Below are 17,272 nucleotides of genomic sequence, written 5' to 3' on the forward strand. Positions count from 1 at the left end.
AATTAATTAACTCTAATAATTACCACACCTAATTAAAGACCAAATTAAAAGAAAACTAATACAATTCAAAGCTAAAAATTAAACAATGCAAAATAAATTATTTTTTTTGTGATTTTCCATTTTTTATGAAACACTAATTCACTAATTAATCTAAAAGTATAAAATTAAATCCTAGATGCAAATGCAACATATTTTTGTATTTTTTCTGAATTAAATAAAATTAAACATACACACAAAAATACAAACAATCAAGAAAATTCTACAATAATTCTTAAAAATAACAAACAACTAAAAGAAAAAATTTAATTTTGGGAGTTTTGTAGGACCAATTCATGTGAGGCAAAATCACGCCCTCAAATCGAAGAGCGGTAAAGCAGGCGAGGGTCATCATGTCTGCTTACTGACAGAGGACAGTGTGGTCTTTCCAATGCTTTTTCTTGCCCTCTTATGCCCCTGCAGTTGCTGCTTTTGTTTCTTGCAGAGAAATTTAAATTGGTAATTTCGAAGTTTACTTTGACGGTCATCGCTGAACTGGTTTTCTCTCTCTCTTCGTTTTGTTTGGAATTCCTTTGGTTTCTACTTCTTCATTGTTTAATCAGAATGACAGAAAATTGGGGTTTTTGCTGGATTGTTTGCAGTTCCATATTTGCTCCATTAAAATAATCACATGCTTGAAAGGTTAGTTTTACTGTTCTATCTTTTTTCCTTATATGGGTTAATCTGATTGTTTTGTTTCATGGTTCTTCTTGCTTTGTTATTTGAAATTCTGTTGTAGTTTTATGTTGATTTTGAGTAAGTCAAAAAAAGACTTGAAAAGAAATTGGGGTTTCCGTCGGCTATTTGACCATTCACCGTTTTCGTTTGTATTTGAAGGTTTTGTCATTTCACGAAGAGTTTTAAATTGGGGATTTCAGAAGTGATGAACCTGTAACTTCCTTTGATTTGAGCTACAATTTTATTTCGTTTTTCTATTCTGAGTTTACATGAAAAAAATGAGTTGGTTCTTTATTGTTTCAACTATAGGGATCTGGTTCTTCTGATTTCCTCCCCCATTTTTTTTATTCCCTACTCTTTTGCTCCATATATCCAAATAGAAATGGTGGTATCCTTATCATATGGTTAAAGTGTTAGGAGAAATTTTTGTTTCATATTGATGTATCCCCATACAGTAAAGAGTTGTGGTGCTTTTTCATATTTGTCCATACAAATTGGACTTTATGTCATACATTTTAAGATGTGTAAAAAGCTTATTGCTTTATCAGTGTACGAGCGACATTTGAAACGATTATACCTTAAGGAAACTACACTGGTGCATTGCAACAAGAAGGAGGGAATTGTAAATCCTTAGTGGAAAAACTTCCAAAGATATTACTTTTGGCTCATTTATAGACTATGAGGTTCCCATGTTCTTTGCATCAAGTTTTTATGGTTGTTAATTGCAGATTGAACATTTTGATGATTTTACCCTGGCCTCTTCACGTAAAAGATACCCTTTTCAACCGTAACGATTTTTTGTGTTTACTTAGTCTGTCCTCAAAGCTTTGACCATCAGACCATGATATCTATAAGGGCATAGAATCTGAGATAGAGACAGTTTGCTGGCAGTGGTTGGCCAATGGAGCAAAGAGTTTATTGGTATAATTTGTTAACTTCCTACTTCATCTTTTTACATTTTGACTAAAAAATGCTCATGCTACTTTTGCATTCGAGTGATTTTAAATTTCTTCCTGTTAATATGAGTGAAAGTAGGGCACGTGTCAAAGTCAAACAATGGAAAAAGATTTTTGTGCATACATATAAAAAGTAGGCAAAATGGCTTCCTGGCCACTTAAACTTGTCGGGTTTTTTAAAGCCGATACATTAACTTTTTATTTTCCCATTTGAACACTCGAACTCATTTTTTCCGTAACTAATAAACACATGTGCACGTGTATTACACATACACATACGTATCCATCCAGTCAGCAAATGACCAATGGATGTCTTACACGTCAAGGGCGCGAAAACCCTAACCCTGGTCCCCTCTTTCATTCCATAGACCAACCCCCCCCCCCCCCATTTTAGCCTCTCTCTGACAAAACCTTCCTCTATTCATTCCAGAATTTTTATGATCGGAGAAGGTGAAAAGAATTTTAAAAGTGAGGAGAACATATGTAAGGCCCTTCTCGCCATCGATGAACTCTCCATAAGTTCCGGAAAATCTCGTCGAGAACGACACTGATGTGCTCATCGCCGAAGATGACCCTAGGGTTTACAACAACCACCAAAGCTGCCATTTCCTCGCAATTAAGACCCGCATCGCCATTTGCATAAAAAATCTAGAAGATTCTTTTCACCTTCTCCGATCGCTAAATTCCAGAATCTTCCACATTTTTTTCACCTTCTCCAACATTCAAAAAGGACTTGTTTATGGTGGTGGATATGGCGTGAGGTCAATCGTGCTGGATGAACTTCCTAAATCGATCATAATCATTCACCCCCCTTCCAAAATCGATCATAGTCACTCACTTGTTTTTTGTTTTCGTTTATTATTTGTTAATCTTGTTCTGATCGAGCTTCGTATGGTCCAAGTGATACAAAACTTATCTTCAACTCTTCAATGACTAAATATACAACTTTCCACCATTTTCACGGTCTGAAAAGATGAAAAAAAATGGAAAAAAATTTCACATAAGAACAACTGAGCTCTCTACTTTTCAATTTTATAGCCCATATTTCAATTTACAACCAACTAACCCAAAAATAATAGGCTAATACTCAACATTCAACTCCAATAGGTTCTCCAAATTACTATTTAATTTTTAAAAAAGATCGTTCAAGTTTTTAAGTTATCTTTCGAATCAGTAACTGTGACTCAATTATTAGTTCAACAAGTCAAAGCCGCTTGGATAGTGACAATTAAATTTTTAACAAGCTTAAATATGTGGGTTTAAATTCCAAATTTGATTTCGTGAGAATTTTGGAGTGGGTATTATTTAAACTTGTTAGAAATAGTATAAGGAGGTTGTATATAAAATTTGAAGTAATTTAATGGAGATTTGCACTGGTTTTGACCAAGAATTGCAACTGAAAACCGTGGAAGAAGTTCGTCTACAGACGTTGTATAAAGGTGTATAAAAGTGTATAATAGTGTATCAGATGTGTTTATACACTCATATACACTATTATACAATATTATACAAAAAACTGACTTCGTCTTCTTCCTTGCGTCTTTTCTGAAATTTAACTCAAATCTTGCTCAAATCTACTTCAAATCACTTCAAATTTAAAGCTTGAACTCCTTTTGATATTTGAAATCAATGGAACACCCAATCCAAACAATTAACGAAATCAAAGATCATATTTTCGAAAGCAAAGCTTTGAATGGCCTTCAATGGTGGACCTCTACTTTTCAATTTTCTTACATTGCAACCAGGTGACACATGTAGAGAAGCAGAAAATACTCAGCCCCTTGAAGCATATGTAGAAGATATGAGAAGAAGAGAGAGTAGCAATGGTTGTGAGAATACATATTTAACTCCATAGCTTTTAAAAGCAATGATTGTAAGAACACATATTTTGAATTTGTTAGTGCTTTCAAAATATGTACAATATGGGCTAGGTAGGGTAAAACTTAAAAACATGGGCCATTTTTTGTTATGGTGTGAAGTCATGTGTATTTTCATGTAATTCTTTCAAAAAAAAAAATTAAAAACGGAGCTTCAAATTTTACAAGGAGGAGGAATGGAGCTTCAGATTTTTAAAAATGGAGGAAAGGGGTATTTTGGAAGGAATGAATAAGAAGACAATTAAATACAACCCATTTTGTACTGTTGGGCGTTGGGAAGGGGGCTTTCACGCTCCTGTGCGTCGTGTTCCTCACGCGACCTGCTGATTAGGACCAACTGACGCCACATGGGCATGGTCAATGGTCAAATGTGTTTATTAGTTACGGAGAAAATGAGTTCGAGTGTTCAAATGGGAAAGTTAAAAGTTTCTGTATCGACTTTTAAAACCCCGTCAAGTTTAAGTGGCCAGAAAGCCATTCCGCCTAAAAAGTTCAAACAAACATGACTAGAAGTTGACTAAGTAGTGCAGTAATGGGCGAGAGGAATATATGTTAATTTACTATATCAATTTTTTGTTAAAGCACAGATACAAACGGAAGCTAGAATTAGACTAGAAGATATACCAAGTACAAGGAGAGCTCATAGATGTAGGCATTTAATTTCCAGATTACATAACTAGAAGGGTTGTTCCTATTTTGAGGCCTAGAGAACTATGGCACCCTTCTCGCTCTATTTTAGGGGAGCTGAACAATAGTATTGAATATAGTTGAGCATTTATACCATTCTCTCAGTTATTAGATGATAACTTGGAAAGTGAAAAAAAAGAAGAGAAATAGGACTAACTTTTGAATGATTAAAAGTTGAATAGCTGGAATGGAATTCCGTGCTCTTACAGTAATATTGTGTTAGGGAATTAATGGATTTATGTTCTGAGGTGAAATTATGTATGTCGTTATACTTATATATTAGTTCTCTTCCTCTGCTCTTGATAAAGGCCTGGCTCTTTATTAGTGATTGTTCTCTTCCTCTGCTCTTGATAAAGGCCTGGCTCTTTATTAGTGATTGTGTATCTCTTTGCCCTATTATGCATTTACTTGGACAGTGATTGCAAAGCAATTGCGAGCACAAGTTGCAAAGTAGGAGCAACTGATTGGGCATCTGGAGAATCTAATTCTCATGTACTTATAGTGGTACGACATCTATGATAGATGAATGTGTTAATCATATATAGCTTTGTGTAGACATTCTTCACTGAGAGTTTCATTGGAATACTTACATGTAGCTTATGCTGTTATAAGTCTTAGTTTAAATGTCTTGAAAGATTACACAAAGTAGAATTTACTTAATTTCGAGATTTCATCAATCAACAGCTTCAATCATAATGTGATAAATTCAGAAGAGTTTTTCTTTAAGAAAAAAAGACACATTCTACTGGTAGTGTGTGCATATATGTTGGTAATGTTGTCTGTGTTTTTCCCTTTGCGTTTTAGTGACATTGGTAATATTGATCACACTAAGTAGAATATTGATTTTACCTGTTCTTTCGGCAGATTTTACTTCATCATTTTCTGCACAAGAATGGGTTGGATTTTTCACAGGGCAGGAAACCAGATGAAGTGTTGGTAGCTTATGGATTCAAGTGAGTGTTAACGCTATAGCAGAGTTCATCTATTTTATTTTTCCCTTATTAAATTATGGACTGATTAGACTATACATAATTTTTCAGATTTACATTCAATAAAAGTTAGGATAGCCACCTTCAGACAATCTATAAATGTGTCGACATCATTTCTGTCTTATCAAGTATTTAGAACTATATAAATAGTTACTCTTAATTGCATTCACGCTGTTTTATATAACAATAATTTCATGTTGATTTAGCTGCATGTACTAAGAGAATGGCTTCCTGGAACAGGCTTTGGTGCCCCCCCGCCCCCGATTCAAATAGAACCTTCTACATTCATGGTCCTGTCCATATGTTGTTGCTGATTTTAACTCTGAAAAAGTTTTATTTTTGATCTTGCACTTGCTCAAACCTTCTGTTCCATGTAGCCTTATTGCTGGAATTAGATACTGGATAACATGGCTTTTTGTGGCTTTTCATCATTTGAAGTGTCATCAGTATCAACAGTTTCGTCAAGATGATGGCTTTACGGGATGTCAGCATGATTAGAAAGTTAAACCATCTGGTGGAAGTTCTGAAGTTTATGCTTTGATAGTTCTGCAGTTTATCATTCTCGTACTACTCTTCCTACTTTTCTTTTCTTTTTTCTCAACCCTTTACCCTTCTTTTCTGGAAAATCTCCAGTTATGCCATCGGTGTTAATACTTCTTCTTTTTTTCTCCTTAAATTAGCTGTTTTCTGGCCATCCATAATGTTGTCACAAATAGTTTCTTGAAAGTCCTACAACATCATCTCAAACAATTCGGAAACCTTGGCTATCCGGTTACTCAGAAACCACGAGGCACACAAGTGTCAGCCTTCAAGCTATCACAAAGTTGGAGTTTGTGCCGGTAGTTGGAGATGTGGTGCTTTCGGTGGGGATCCTCAAGTTAAAGTGAAGTCTCATGAGTAGACTTTTGTTATATCTTCATAACAATTTCATGAGTAGGTTTTTGTTATGCGCTATCAGATACATGATCCCCGTACCTCCTTTACTCACTGGGGGAGCAAAAAGTAGTTACCTTTAGCCCGGCCTTCCTTATTAATTATTGATAAGGTATCATCATTATGAAGGTTGTTGCTACACAAAAACAATTCTTTTTCACATTGAACATGAGAGGGAAACTTGAACAGTCAAAGCGCTTGGGTTATATAACTGTTTTCCATTTCACCACAGGAAACTTATGTAGAGTGTTGCTGCCTTCCAATAAAAGTCTTCTCATTTCTTCTGGCTGACCTGGGACTTTTCCTGGAATTCGGAAAAGACATCAAACAGGTTGGGATACTATCCAACATTCTTTTTGTCGAAGTTACTCTCTCACCTGGCGTAGTATTAAGGGTGGCAAACGGTTCGGGCCCAGTCCTAAACGGGTCTCGCGGGCCGGGCCTAAACGGTCCGGTTCTAAGTGGGATGGGCTTAAGCGGTCCCGAGCTTCGTGGGCTTTTGGGTGTAACCAAACCGGGACCACGAACTAATGGTCCCGGGCTATATATATTCCTACTTATTAGAAGAGGGAACACAGGCACCTCTCCGTCAACGTGCGTGTTCTCAAAGAACCTACTATAATTAAAACGTATAAAGTAACTGTAAATTTCAATTCTAGTACTTTTTATGATTTAACCCTCTTAAAATACCCAATAAAATTAGAGAACTAATATAACTACTACAAACTAGTATATGCTCTCATTTGTCCGTGTGTTTGTGAGAGAGAGAAAAAATGGAAATCAACTAGACATATAAGACAAACAGCGAAATATTAGAATTTTCATAAACGAGCTGATAAAATTCTACAGAACCTAGTAAAAGGATAACAATAACATTAGTTATCATTCAATTGAATCGCTCAAAAGATAAGCCCAAAAAGTTCCATATTTTTCAGAGGACAGTGAATTACTGAGTTAATCATCTAAGAGAAACAAAACAAACAAATGAATTTCGACAATTCAATAGGAATACAACAGATTTGCAAAAACATATAACTAATCGGAAAAAGGGAAAGCACGTGTATGCAGCTTAGAAAAAATATGAGAGAATTGAAATAAGAAAGGAGAGAGCCTTACGATGAAAGCGAAAGAGAGAAGAGATGTCCTTCTAGCAAAAATTCAATAATCAAACTTGCTCTCCTTCAATTCCACCATTTTCACTTACCTATGTGAAAATTGGGAAAGCAGAATTCCAAAGATAAACATCAGTTATACAAGTAGACCACCACAAGACTTATGATTGAGAGAGTTCAAGTACTGTTAACCAACAGTACGAAGATTTCACATTTCACCTGGATTTAGGGTTTTGTATTATATAGGGATAAACGAGGGTAGGATTTGCAGCAAGTAGCCCATTTCAGGGGTGCTACTTAATATTTTAGCCGAACATGGCAAATTTCAGACCTGCGCTCCAAACCTGCACCAAAGGAGAGAGCAAACTACCACTACTATACTACCAATTTCAATGTTCAAGCTTCTAATTGAACCGGGAATTGAAGAGGTTCAGTTACATAACCAAACTTGGAAAACGGATAACAGAAAAATGTTTAATATTCTGTTGGATTTAATATTAATATTCTGTTATTAAAATAGATTTTTAATAATATTATTGTTAATAAAATACTATTAATAAATAAATTTGATCCAAAAAATTAATCAATCAATCATTTGACCAAAAAAGCCAAATCCGAAGTCAAGCGACGACGACACGAGGCTTGCCTTCTTCTCAACTCTTTAAGAGCTAGAAGAAGAGCAATTGCTTATATACCCATCAAAAACCTCTTCCTCTTCCAATATGGGACAATGTATCTTTGACAAGGGAGGAAACTTAAAATTTCACTTAAAAATTTCATTTTCCTTCATTTCCCATTCACCCTCGTTTAAGCCATATTAATGATTAAAACCCCAACAATCCCCCAAATGAATGGGGAATGGCTATATCACGAAAATATGCATGAAAAATTGTGTGATTTGCAAGCAAGGATTAATTGCATCTGGATAAGTAGGTTTCCCTTTGAACTTTTCGTAGTGAACTTATGTCGGATATACTCGGTCAATCAGTAGATTTGATATCTTTGAACCGTCGAACTTTGGTGTATACCTAGACAACCATAAGTCACACAACCAACCCTTAACCGTCTTTGATTCTCATTGTTGTGTTCGTTTCAGCCATGAATACCGCTTGGTTTCATAAGTGCGTAGAGAAATGACCTTACAAAATTCTTCTTAAAGCGGCTAACACTTCACACTTACATAGGTGATTCCTAAACGTGTCATCCCGTAGATACACTATTTGATATACCCCGTATCAAATTTAGAAATCATTAAAAAACCTTAATGTTTTATCCTTGGTTCTTAACATTGTCTCCTCATGAGAATGGACCAAAATTTTAGTTAACAATGTTGAACCGTCATTAATGACTTTGTTTGATCTCCTTGAACCTAGATTTTGGGATCTCCAGTCTTCTAGGTTAATGACTTGTTCTCGGCCATAGTCCCATTCCCCTTGATGATTTCTCACTACCTCTCTAGTTAGGCCTTTTGTAAGTTGATCCAACACATTATCGCTAGACTTTACATAGTCAATCGTGATAATTCCTCTAAAGAGTAATTGCCCAACGGTTTTATGTCTTCGTCGTATATGACGAGATTTACCATTATACATAACGCTCCCAGCCCTTTCGATTGCCGCTTGACTATCGCAATGTATGCACATTGGTGCCAACGGTTTGGGCCAAAATGGAATGCCTTCCAAAAAATTCCGAAGCCATTCAACTTCTTCACCGGCTTTATCTAAGGCTACGAATTCAGCCTCCATTGTAGAGCGGGCAATACAAGTTTGTTTGGATGATTTCCAAGATACCGCTCCTCCACACATATCCACTTGTGGACTTAGAATCAGTTGAACCGGTGATCCAATTTGCATCACAGTATCCCTCAACCACTGCAGGATATTTATTGTAGTGCAAAGCAAAGCCTTGAGTATGTTCTAAATATCCCAAAACGCGTTGTCTATACCTTTTGACTACAAGTCCTGCCTTAAATTTATCAATAGTGCCATCATCTTTCATTTTCCTCTTAAAGATCCATTTAGAACCCAAAGGTTTATTTCCAGGAAGAAGATCAACCAATTCCCATGTATGGTTGTTCAATATGGATTATATTTCACTATTGACTCCCTCTTTCCAAAACAATGATTTCGAAGACGACATAACTTCTTTAAATGTTTGAGGCTCATTCTCCAATAAGAAAGTCACAAAATCTGGTCCAAATGAAGTAGACGTTCTTTGACGTTTACTATGTCTTGGATCCTCTTGACTAAATGTACTTTCTTTTATTTCTTCCCGAGGTCGTTTAGATCCTTCACCAATCGACTCACATTCCTTTTTATACGGATATATATTTTCAAAGAATTCAGCATTATCTGATTCTATAACCGTATTATTATGATGTTGGGATTTTCTGATTTATGAACCAGAAAACGATATGCTTTACTATTGGTCACATATCCTATGAAAACACAATCAACGATTTTCGGTCCTATTTTTACCCTTTTGGGTTTAGGAACTTGCACTTTTACCAAACACCCCCACACTTTAAAATAATTCAAGTCGGAAAGGAAGGAAGCCCAACTTGAATATCCGACATAAGTTCACTACGAAAAGTTCAAAGGGAAACCCACTTATCCAGATGCAATTAATCCTTGCTTGCAAATCACACAATTTTTCATGCATATTTTCGTGATATAGCCATTCCCCATTCATGTGGGGGATTTTTGGGGTTTTAATCATTAATATGGCTTAAACGAGGGTGAAAGGGAAATGAAGGAAAATAAAAATTTTAAGTGAAATTTTAAGTTTTCTCCCTTGTCAAAGGTAGATTGTCCCATATTGGAAGAGGAAGAGGTTTTTGATAGGTGTATAAGCAATTGCTCTTCTTCTAGCTCTTAAAGAGTTGAGAAGAAGGCAAGCCTCGTGTCGTCGTCGCTCGACTTCGGCTTCGGCTTCGGCTTTTTTGGTCAAATGATTGATTGATTGATTAATTTTTTGAATCAAATTTATTTATTAATAGTATTTTATTAATAATAATATTATTAAAAATCTATTTTAATAACAGAATATTAATATTAAATCCAACGGATATTAAACATTTTGCCGTTATCCGTTTTCCAAATTTGGTTATGTAACAGAACCTCTTCAATTCCCGGTTCAATTAGAAGCTTGAACATTGAAATTGGTAGTATAGTAGTGGTAGTTTGCTCTCCTTTGGTGCATGTCTAGAGCGCAGGTCTGAAATTTGCCATGTTCGGCTAAAATATTAAGTAGCACCCCTAAAATGGGCTACCTGCTGCAAATCCTACCCTCATTTATCCCTATCTAATACAAAACCCTAAATCCAGGTGAAATGTGAAATCTTCGTACTGTTGGTTAACAGTACTTGAACTCTCTCAATCATAACTCTTGTGGTGCTCCACTTGTATAACTGATGTTTATCTTTGGAATTCTGCTTTCCCAATTTTCACATAGGTAAGTGAAAATGGTGGAATTGAAGGAGAGCAAGTTTGATTATTGAATTTTTGCTAGAAGGACATCTCTTCTCTCTTTCGCTTTCATCGTAAGGCTCTCTCCTTTCTTATTTCAATTCTCTCATATTTTTTCTAAGCTGCATACATGTGCTTTCCCTTTTTCCGATTAGTTATATGGTTTTGCAAATCTGTTGTATTCCTATTGAATTGTCGAAATTCATTGTTTGTTTTGTTTCCCTTAGATGATTAACTCAGTAATTCACTGTCCTCTGAAAAATATGGAACTTTTTGGGCTTATCTTTTGAGCGATTCGATTGAATGATAACTAATGTTATTGTTATCCTTTTACTAGGTTCTGTAGAATTTTATCAGCTCGTTTATGAAAATTCTAATATTTCGCTGATTGTCTTATATGTCTAGTTTCCATTTTTTCTCTCTCACACACGCACACACGGACATATGAGAGCATATACTAGTTTGTAGTTATATTAGTTTTCTAATTTTATTCGGTATTTTAAGAGGGTTAAATCTTAAAAAGTATTAGAATTGAAATTTACAGTTACATTTATACGTTTTAATTATAGTAGGTTCTTTGAGAAGGTTAGAACTCAGAAAGAATATAATCTGAAATTGTATTTAAATTTCTCTAGCTTAACCGCTATTAGCGTCTGGGAATTGCGGAATAATTGTGTTTTGGGATGGAGGGAGTAGCAGGGAATGCTTTTGGGGTTTACTTGTTTGGATGTTTCTCTTAAAATTTGCTTAGGTTTTATATTTAGATCATTGTTCAGAAAAGCGCCCGCTTCCTCGCTTTAAGCGAGAAGCGAAGCGGAGCGGGAGGTTGGGCGCTACTCCAGTTAAAAGCGGCTCAGGTAAAGAAAAGCGCCCGCTTCTCTCTAAAAAGCGAGAAGCGGTGAAGCGGAGCGAAGCGGAAGAAGCGGTCGCTTTTTGAATTAAAAGACCTAAAGTCTTTTTTCAATTAAAAGACCAAATCGCTTACTTCTGTTCCAGACCCAGTAGTTTCTTCGACTTCTTCAGCAGCAAACTAGGGTTCTAAACCAGCGATTTCTTCCTCACTAAAACTAGCGATTTCTTCAAGCAAACTAGGGTTCTTATTTTCTTCTTCAAGACTACAACATCTTTCAAGTTTTAACGGGTATGTTTTGCTTTTGCACTTTTTATTTTCATTCTTCTTCTTTTTCTTTTTCTTTCTAAACGTCCAAAAAGCACCGTAATGCTGGCGAATTTTTTTCAGAAAAATTCTGCCCAAATTCTGCCATATTTCTGCCAAATTATATATCTTTATTTTGTCCCTAGTTGATGAAGAAGATGAAATTGAAGAAGATGACGAGCAATATAATAATGATAGTGGAATACAAGAATTTGACAATCTTGTAGAAGAATAGGATGCTCATTTTGTGCTTTAATGATGCTACTCTTTAGTTTTTTAATTGAAGTATTGAACATTTGCTTACAATTACATGTGTTGTCTATGCCGTATTTATTTTAATTTTTTTTTTTATAATTCCGCTTCACTTAAAAAAAGCGGGCGCTTCGCTTCTCGTTTTTCGTGAAATGGGGGTTGTCGCTTTTCCTCGCTTCACGCTATTTTTAACACTGATTTAGATGTAAATTTCAGATTTTGCGTTTATTGCTTATTGGTCTGTTCTATATTCATGAATTACCCCCATAAAAGGGAGCTCAACGCCTCAACCATCAGAATTTATATAAGATGCAGTGTTGTCAAAGGCCTAAAGTGAGGCTCAACTCAAAACACATTGAGCGCTTCGTCTTGCTTTGTGGGTGCTTTAGTGTCGCATCAAAGCTCTAAGACATACTTTTCTTGGCACTGAGTGTAATCCTGAAAAGACCACTTTATCGTGATTTTTTTTTTCAATTTCTTTGTCCATATAGTGTTTGTTATTCATGCTTATAATGATTAGTGTTGGACTACATGTATATTTTTATTTTTTCTCCCGTTGCGCCTTTTTTCATTATAGCCCACGCTTTATTTGCGCTTTGCGCTTATAGCCCCAACGGAGCTTAGAGCTTAGTTGCTCTTTTCGCCTTTGATACCACTGAGATAAACTATTGCGCAGTCTTTTTTTCCCTTCCATTCTTCATGGCCAGAGAGGTATAAAAACTGGGTGCAACTGCAATAAATTATACGTAGGGGTAAAGGTCATCATTAGCCAAATGTGTCCAAGGCAACTTGTTGACGAACTTAAACCTAAATGAACTGAACTCCCTTGTAAGTGTTGTTCCCTGAGATTGCTATTTTACTCTCAGAAAAGCACTGATATATTCCTAAATAAATGCTTAAGCATAACTCATATGGATATCAAGTTTTTGTTAGTGTTCTGTATCTTTCTCCTCGCCTGGACATGTTACGATCGTGTTCTAGGGCTGATTATTGCAATGACAATTTATGAATAGTAGTGGTTGGTATCTTTCATGTGTCTGCTGAAGGCATCCGAATAAAAGGTCATTAATCAAGTAAAGTGACTTTTTATCGTATAACAGGTCTTTGGAAGTGTTATATTAGAATTCTCATATTCACACTGTAATAATTTCATTTTTTCTTGTAGGTCCTTAAATAACATACATATTTCAAACATACTCGGTCTGCTTCATCTCAAGCATCTTGAGAGGAATGGCTGCATCAGCAGAGACACTAGCTCATGACAAGCCTAACCCAGCCGAAGACTGGACAGTCGTATTGCCTCGGCGTGGGAAACAGAAAAGGAATTTTCATAAAGTTATCATCCACGAACGGAAAGAGGAAGAGGAAATGTGGACTCCGGCAGATATCGAGACCAATCCAGAGAGAGAATCTAAATTGATGCAGAAGATGCAAAACTGCATAAAGAAACTTGAGAGCTCCTCCTTCTGGTTGACATTTTCTGATCAGTTACAAACCCCTGAAATACTGGATCAGGTTCTAAAAGCTGTGTGCTCAAGAGGAAAGATGTCGATGGTAATATATGGAATTGGTAGCATAGAATCATATGAGCCTCCTAGATTACAGCTTAGTCTTGCAATTTTAATGAAAAGAATGTTTAACTGGATTGGAGAGGTAGAGGTATTTGATCCAGTGATCTCTCTGGCAGAATCTAACGTACTGGCAGCTCTTGGCTGTTCTGTCCTAACAGTAAATGAACAGGGTCGACGGCAAGCTTTAAAACCTATGATGTTCTTCATGCCACATTGTGAAGCTGAACTGTATGACAATCTTCTGGAGGCAAATTGGAGGCCTGATCTATTGAGTAATATTATATTGTTTGGAAACAGTTTCGAGGCATATGAGCAACACTTGTCAGTGTGCAAAAACCTTACTCTTGCTGATTCTAGGAAGCATATCCTGGCAATCAGGCAGTTCGTAAAAGAGCATGCAATCAACTCTTTTTCAGATGATTTTTTTCGAGCGTTCCATGGTTCGAGTTGGCATTTTTTTAATATTGATCCTCATACAGATTTATCTGATGCTAAACTATGAATATCAAATTTGTATTAAAATGTAGGAAAATTCTCTTCTTCACCTTTTGTTTTCTGGAATTAAAGCCTGCTGTTAAGCTCAACATTTTTTTGGTTAGGTCCGGTGTTGGCTGAGATGCTGCTTCATTGATGCATGATAGTTCCTTTATGTGCATGCCTTTGAAGATGCCTCTTTGACGTGTCCAAATGAGATATATTCAAGATTTTATAAAAAGCCTGGCATTGGGCCCGAGCGAAGATCGGGCTACTCACACTAGTATATATATGTCGGCCTAAGCCTTGTTTTTTTTTAAATTTTTTTTATCTAAAGCATTTTCTTGTAAATTATATAGCTCATATATATGTATATATTTATATATATATATATATATATATGTGTGTGTGTGTGTGTGTGGGCCTGGCCTATTTTTAGGATTTTTTTTTCATAAGGCAATTTCTTGTAAATTATATAGCTTATATATATTATATATACTATATCTATATCTATAATATGCGTATATACTATATAAATTGCTTATATGTATATATATATATATATATATATATATATATATTAAAGATGAACTCGGCATCAAAGTTGCAAATTAAAGTTTACATTTAATACTTCAAATTAAAGTTCAATGCCTTCAACATAACACTTCAAATTAATCTAACAAACTAAAACATTAAGCATAATATGTCTAATAATTTTAAAATAATACAAATTGTCTCAAATCAACTTAAAATCTTAAATACGAATGTCTGGAGAACGTGCAAGACAACTCTGTATATGCCTCCTTAAATAGCGTGTGCCCTTCAACTTTGGAGGATGAGTGTAGACTCGACCACAGTTCTTGCACTTTATTATGTAAACTTCTTCATTTTTTTCTACCACATTAAAGTGTTCCAAAACAAAGGGCGCAATTTAGAATCACCGGGCATGATTTAACTTAAATTAAGAATTTGAGTTTGAGAAATAAGAGATGAGTGAAGACCTGAAGACTTGAATACTTCAATTTGAGTTTGAGAAATTGATGATTTTGTGAGAAAAATAAAAGAATGAGGGGGTATTTATAGTTGAAAATAGGGGAAAAGTGTAATTATAAAAAGTTTGGAGTTAAAACAAAGTTGGGGGGGATTAAATGGCTATTTCAGAAAGCCCAAACGACTATTTTTGCAGGCGAACGACCATTTTTTAAATGTTGTAACGGCAAAAAAAATTGGAAACTTTTTTGTTTTAAAAAAATAGTCGTTGGGCCGTTTGAGCCCATTTAGTACCGGTTGAACCGGCCCACTTAGGACGCATCTCGGTTCTAACGGGCTTCTTCAATGAACCGGCCCACTTGGGCCTCAAGCCCCCCGGTTTAGGGCTTAAACGGGTAGGCCCGTTTAGGCCCACTACCCATATGGGCTCGCAGGCCCGGGCTGGGACTGGGCCTAACTGGCCCACTTGCCACCCTTACGTAGTATTTTGATTCCATGCTGCAAGCTTCTTCTCAAATTTTTCTATTACTCCCTGCTATACTTGTGTATTTTTGTACTTAGAACACAACGGAACCCCTAAATATGTGGTGGCAGTATTCCTGTGTTATTTCCTAAAATTTCTATCAAGTTTTGTATGTTGGCCACTGTATCCACTAGGTATATAGTAGATTTATGGAGGTTTATATGTCTAAACTTCTCCTCCATCTTTCATACGCATCATATCACATAATTTGGATGAAGGGACTATGTAAATACTTCATGTACCATGCATCTGCGCTTTAATGAATATATTCTTATGAAGGTGCAATCACTAATTTCTTCCAATCGTGTCTGCTTTATGCTCTTTGAGACATTTCATCTTGTATCCCATTTCATTTGGAATTACTGCAAAATTCTCTTTAGAAAGGGTCTCTGCTGGTGCAAATAGTAGATGCATAGGTTATTTCACAAAGCCCAAATCTGACCCAACCTGCCCTTGTTATACTATTTTGCTCAACAATTCTTGTAAGGGTTGAACTTCTGTGGTTATCTTAGATTTATAGTACAGAGCTGCCACTTCACATGATCCTTGTATAAGCTATTTAGGTACGTGACCGTATGCAGATTGCAGCTGGAAAATACGGTTTAGTGCATTCGAACCAAAACAAGAGGGGTTTCAGGAAGTTGCAAGTCGAGCTTAAGTTGAAAACTGAACTTTTTAGCTCAAGTTTTTGTTTAGGTGTCTTAACCAAGTCCATCATATGCTATTAGTAATACTTGCTCATGTTTCAATTTCAATACCAAAAAATCATGAAAGTATCTGCTGCATGACCGAGACCACAACTCTTGAGTTTAAGTGATTAGAATGAACACATTTACACAGAATACTGTATTCTAAGAACCCAATGAGCAACAACATAGTAGCTCAGCACTGCAAGTGCGCCAGAGGTCACCCCGATTTCGCTGTCCAGGGAGCTATTGACTAATGATCTAAAAAATACGTGAAGCAACATTAAATTGCCCTCTTCATGCTCTTTTAGCCATATCCGCAACTTGAGTAAACTTTTTTACTTTTCACAGCTATCCAAGGATCCTTTGTTGCGGGTTCTCATGCATCTGTGACTGCCTTATTTCATGCAAGTGTCAACCATGTTAGAGTTATCTGGTCCATGAAAGAATAAAACATGTGAAAGTCTTTATGCATCAGTTGAGAAAACTACTTTATGTTCAAGGGAAGAAGATCAATTTTTCCTTTCACAATGGCCTAGATTTAGAGAACATTTTAAAAAATACAGACTTAAACCTTTCACAAGCAAATAAAGATTTGTAATTCAGCAATACCTGATAAAGAAAAGAAAATGGCAGAGGAGGAGAGGTAGGTGTCATGGATATGGGAATTCAGGTGCTATCCTTCAGCATTTTACTAAACATGGTACGGTCTTCTTAGTTCCTTGAACTTGCAGGTAATTATTTTTGAAGAGATAGCTTCATTAAAGCTAAATAAATTTGATGCTTAGAGTTGTATCCAATATTTGGAATCACAAACCTCAATAGGATAGTAGCTGGTATTGGAGGAAACTTAACTTTCTAAAAGAGGAAATGAAGGATTGGTAC

At 35.8% G+C, this 17,272-nt stretch overlaps 1 protein-coding gene across 10 annotated transcripts; it reads left to right on the forward strand.

The window, feature by feature from the left end:
• The first annotated feature begins 368 nt into the window (after positions 1–368).
• LOC109241784 (protein SENSITIVITY TO RED LIGHT REDUCED 1-like) lies at positions 369–14,534 on the forward strand. 10 transcript variants are annotated; one of them, XM_019408562.1, is made up of 6 exons: positions 502–678; positions 5,099–5,187; positions 5,662–5,787; positions 5,904–6,268; positions 6,389–6,487; positions 13,309–14,312. In XM_019408562.1, the coding sequence occupies exon 6, from the start codon at positions 13,374–13,376 to the stop codon at positions 14,214–14,216; it is 843 nt and encodes a 280-aa protein (XP_019264107.1). In that variant the 5' UTR covers positions 502–678; positions 5,099–5,187; positions 5,662–5,787; positions 5,904–6,268; positions 6,389–6,487; positions 13,309–13,373; the 3' UTR covers positions 14,217–14,312. The 10 variants fall into 10 exon arrangements, with proteins under 10 accessions (XP_019264111.1, XP_019264112.1, XP_019264107.1 ...); XM_019408560.1 differs by having other exon boundaries at positions 5,662–6,268; XM_019408566.1 differs by lacking the exons at positions 5,662–5,787; positions 5,904–6,268; positions 6,389–6,487 and having other exon boundaries at positions 369–534; positions 639–678.
• The last annotated feature ends 2,738 nt before the right edge of the window (positions 14,535–17,272 follow it).

Source organism: Nicotiana attenuata, unplaced genomic scaffold, assembly GCF_001879085.1.
Source record: "Nicotiana attenuata strain UT unplaced genomic scaffold, NIATTr2, whole genome shotgun sequence".
Lineage (NCBI taxonomy): Eukaryota > Viridiplantae > Streptophyta > Magnoliopsida > Solanales > Solanaceae > Nicotiana > Nicotiana attenuata.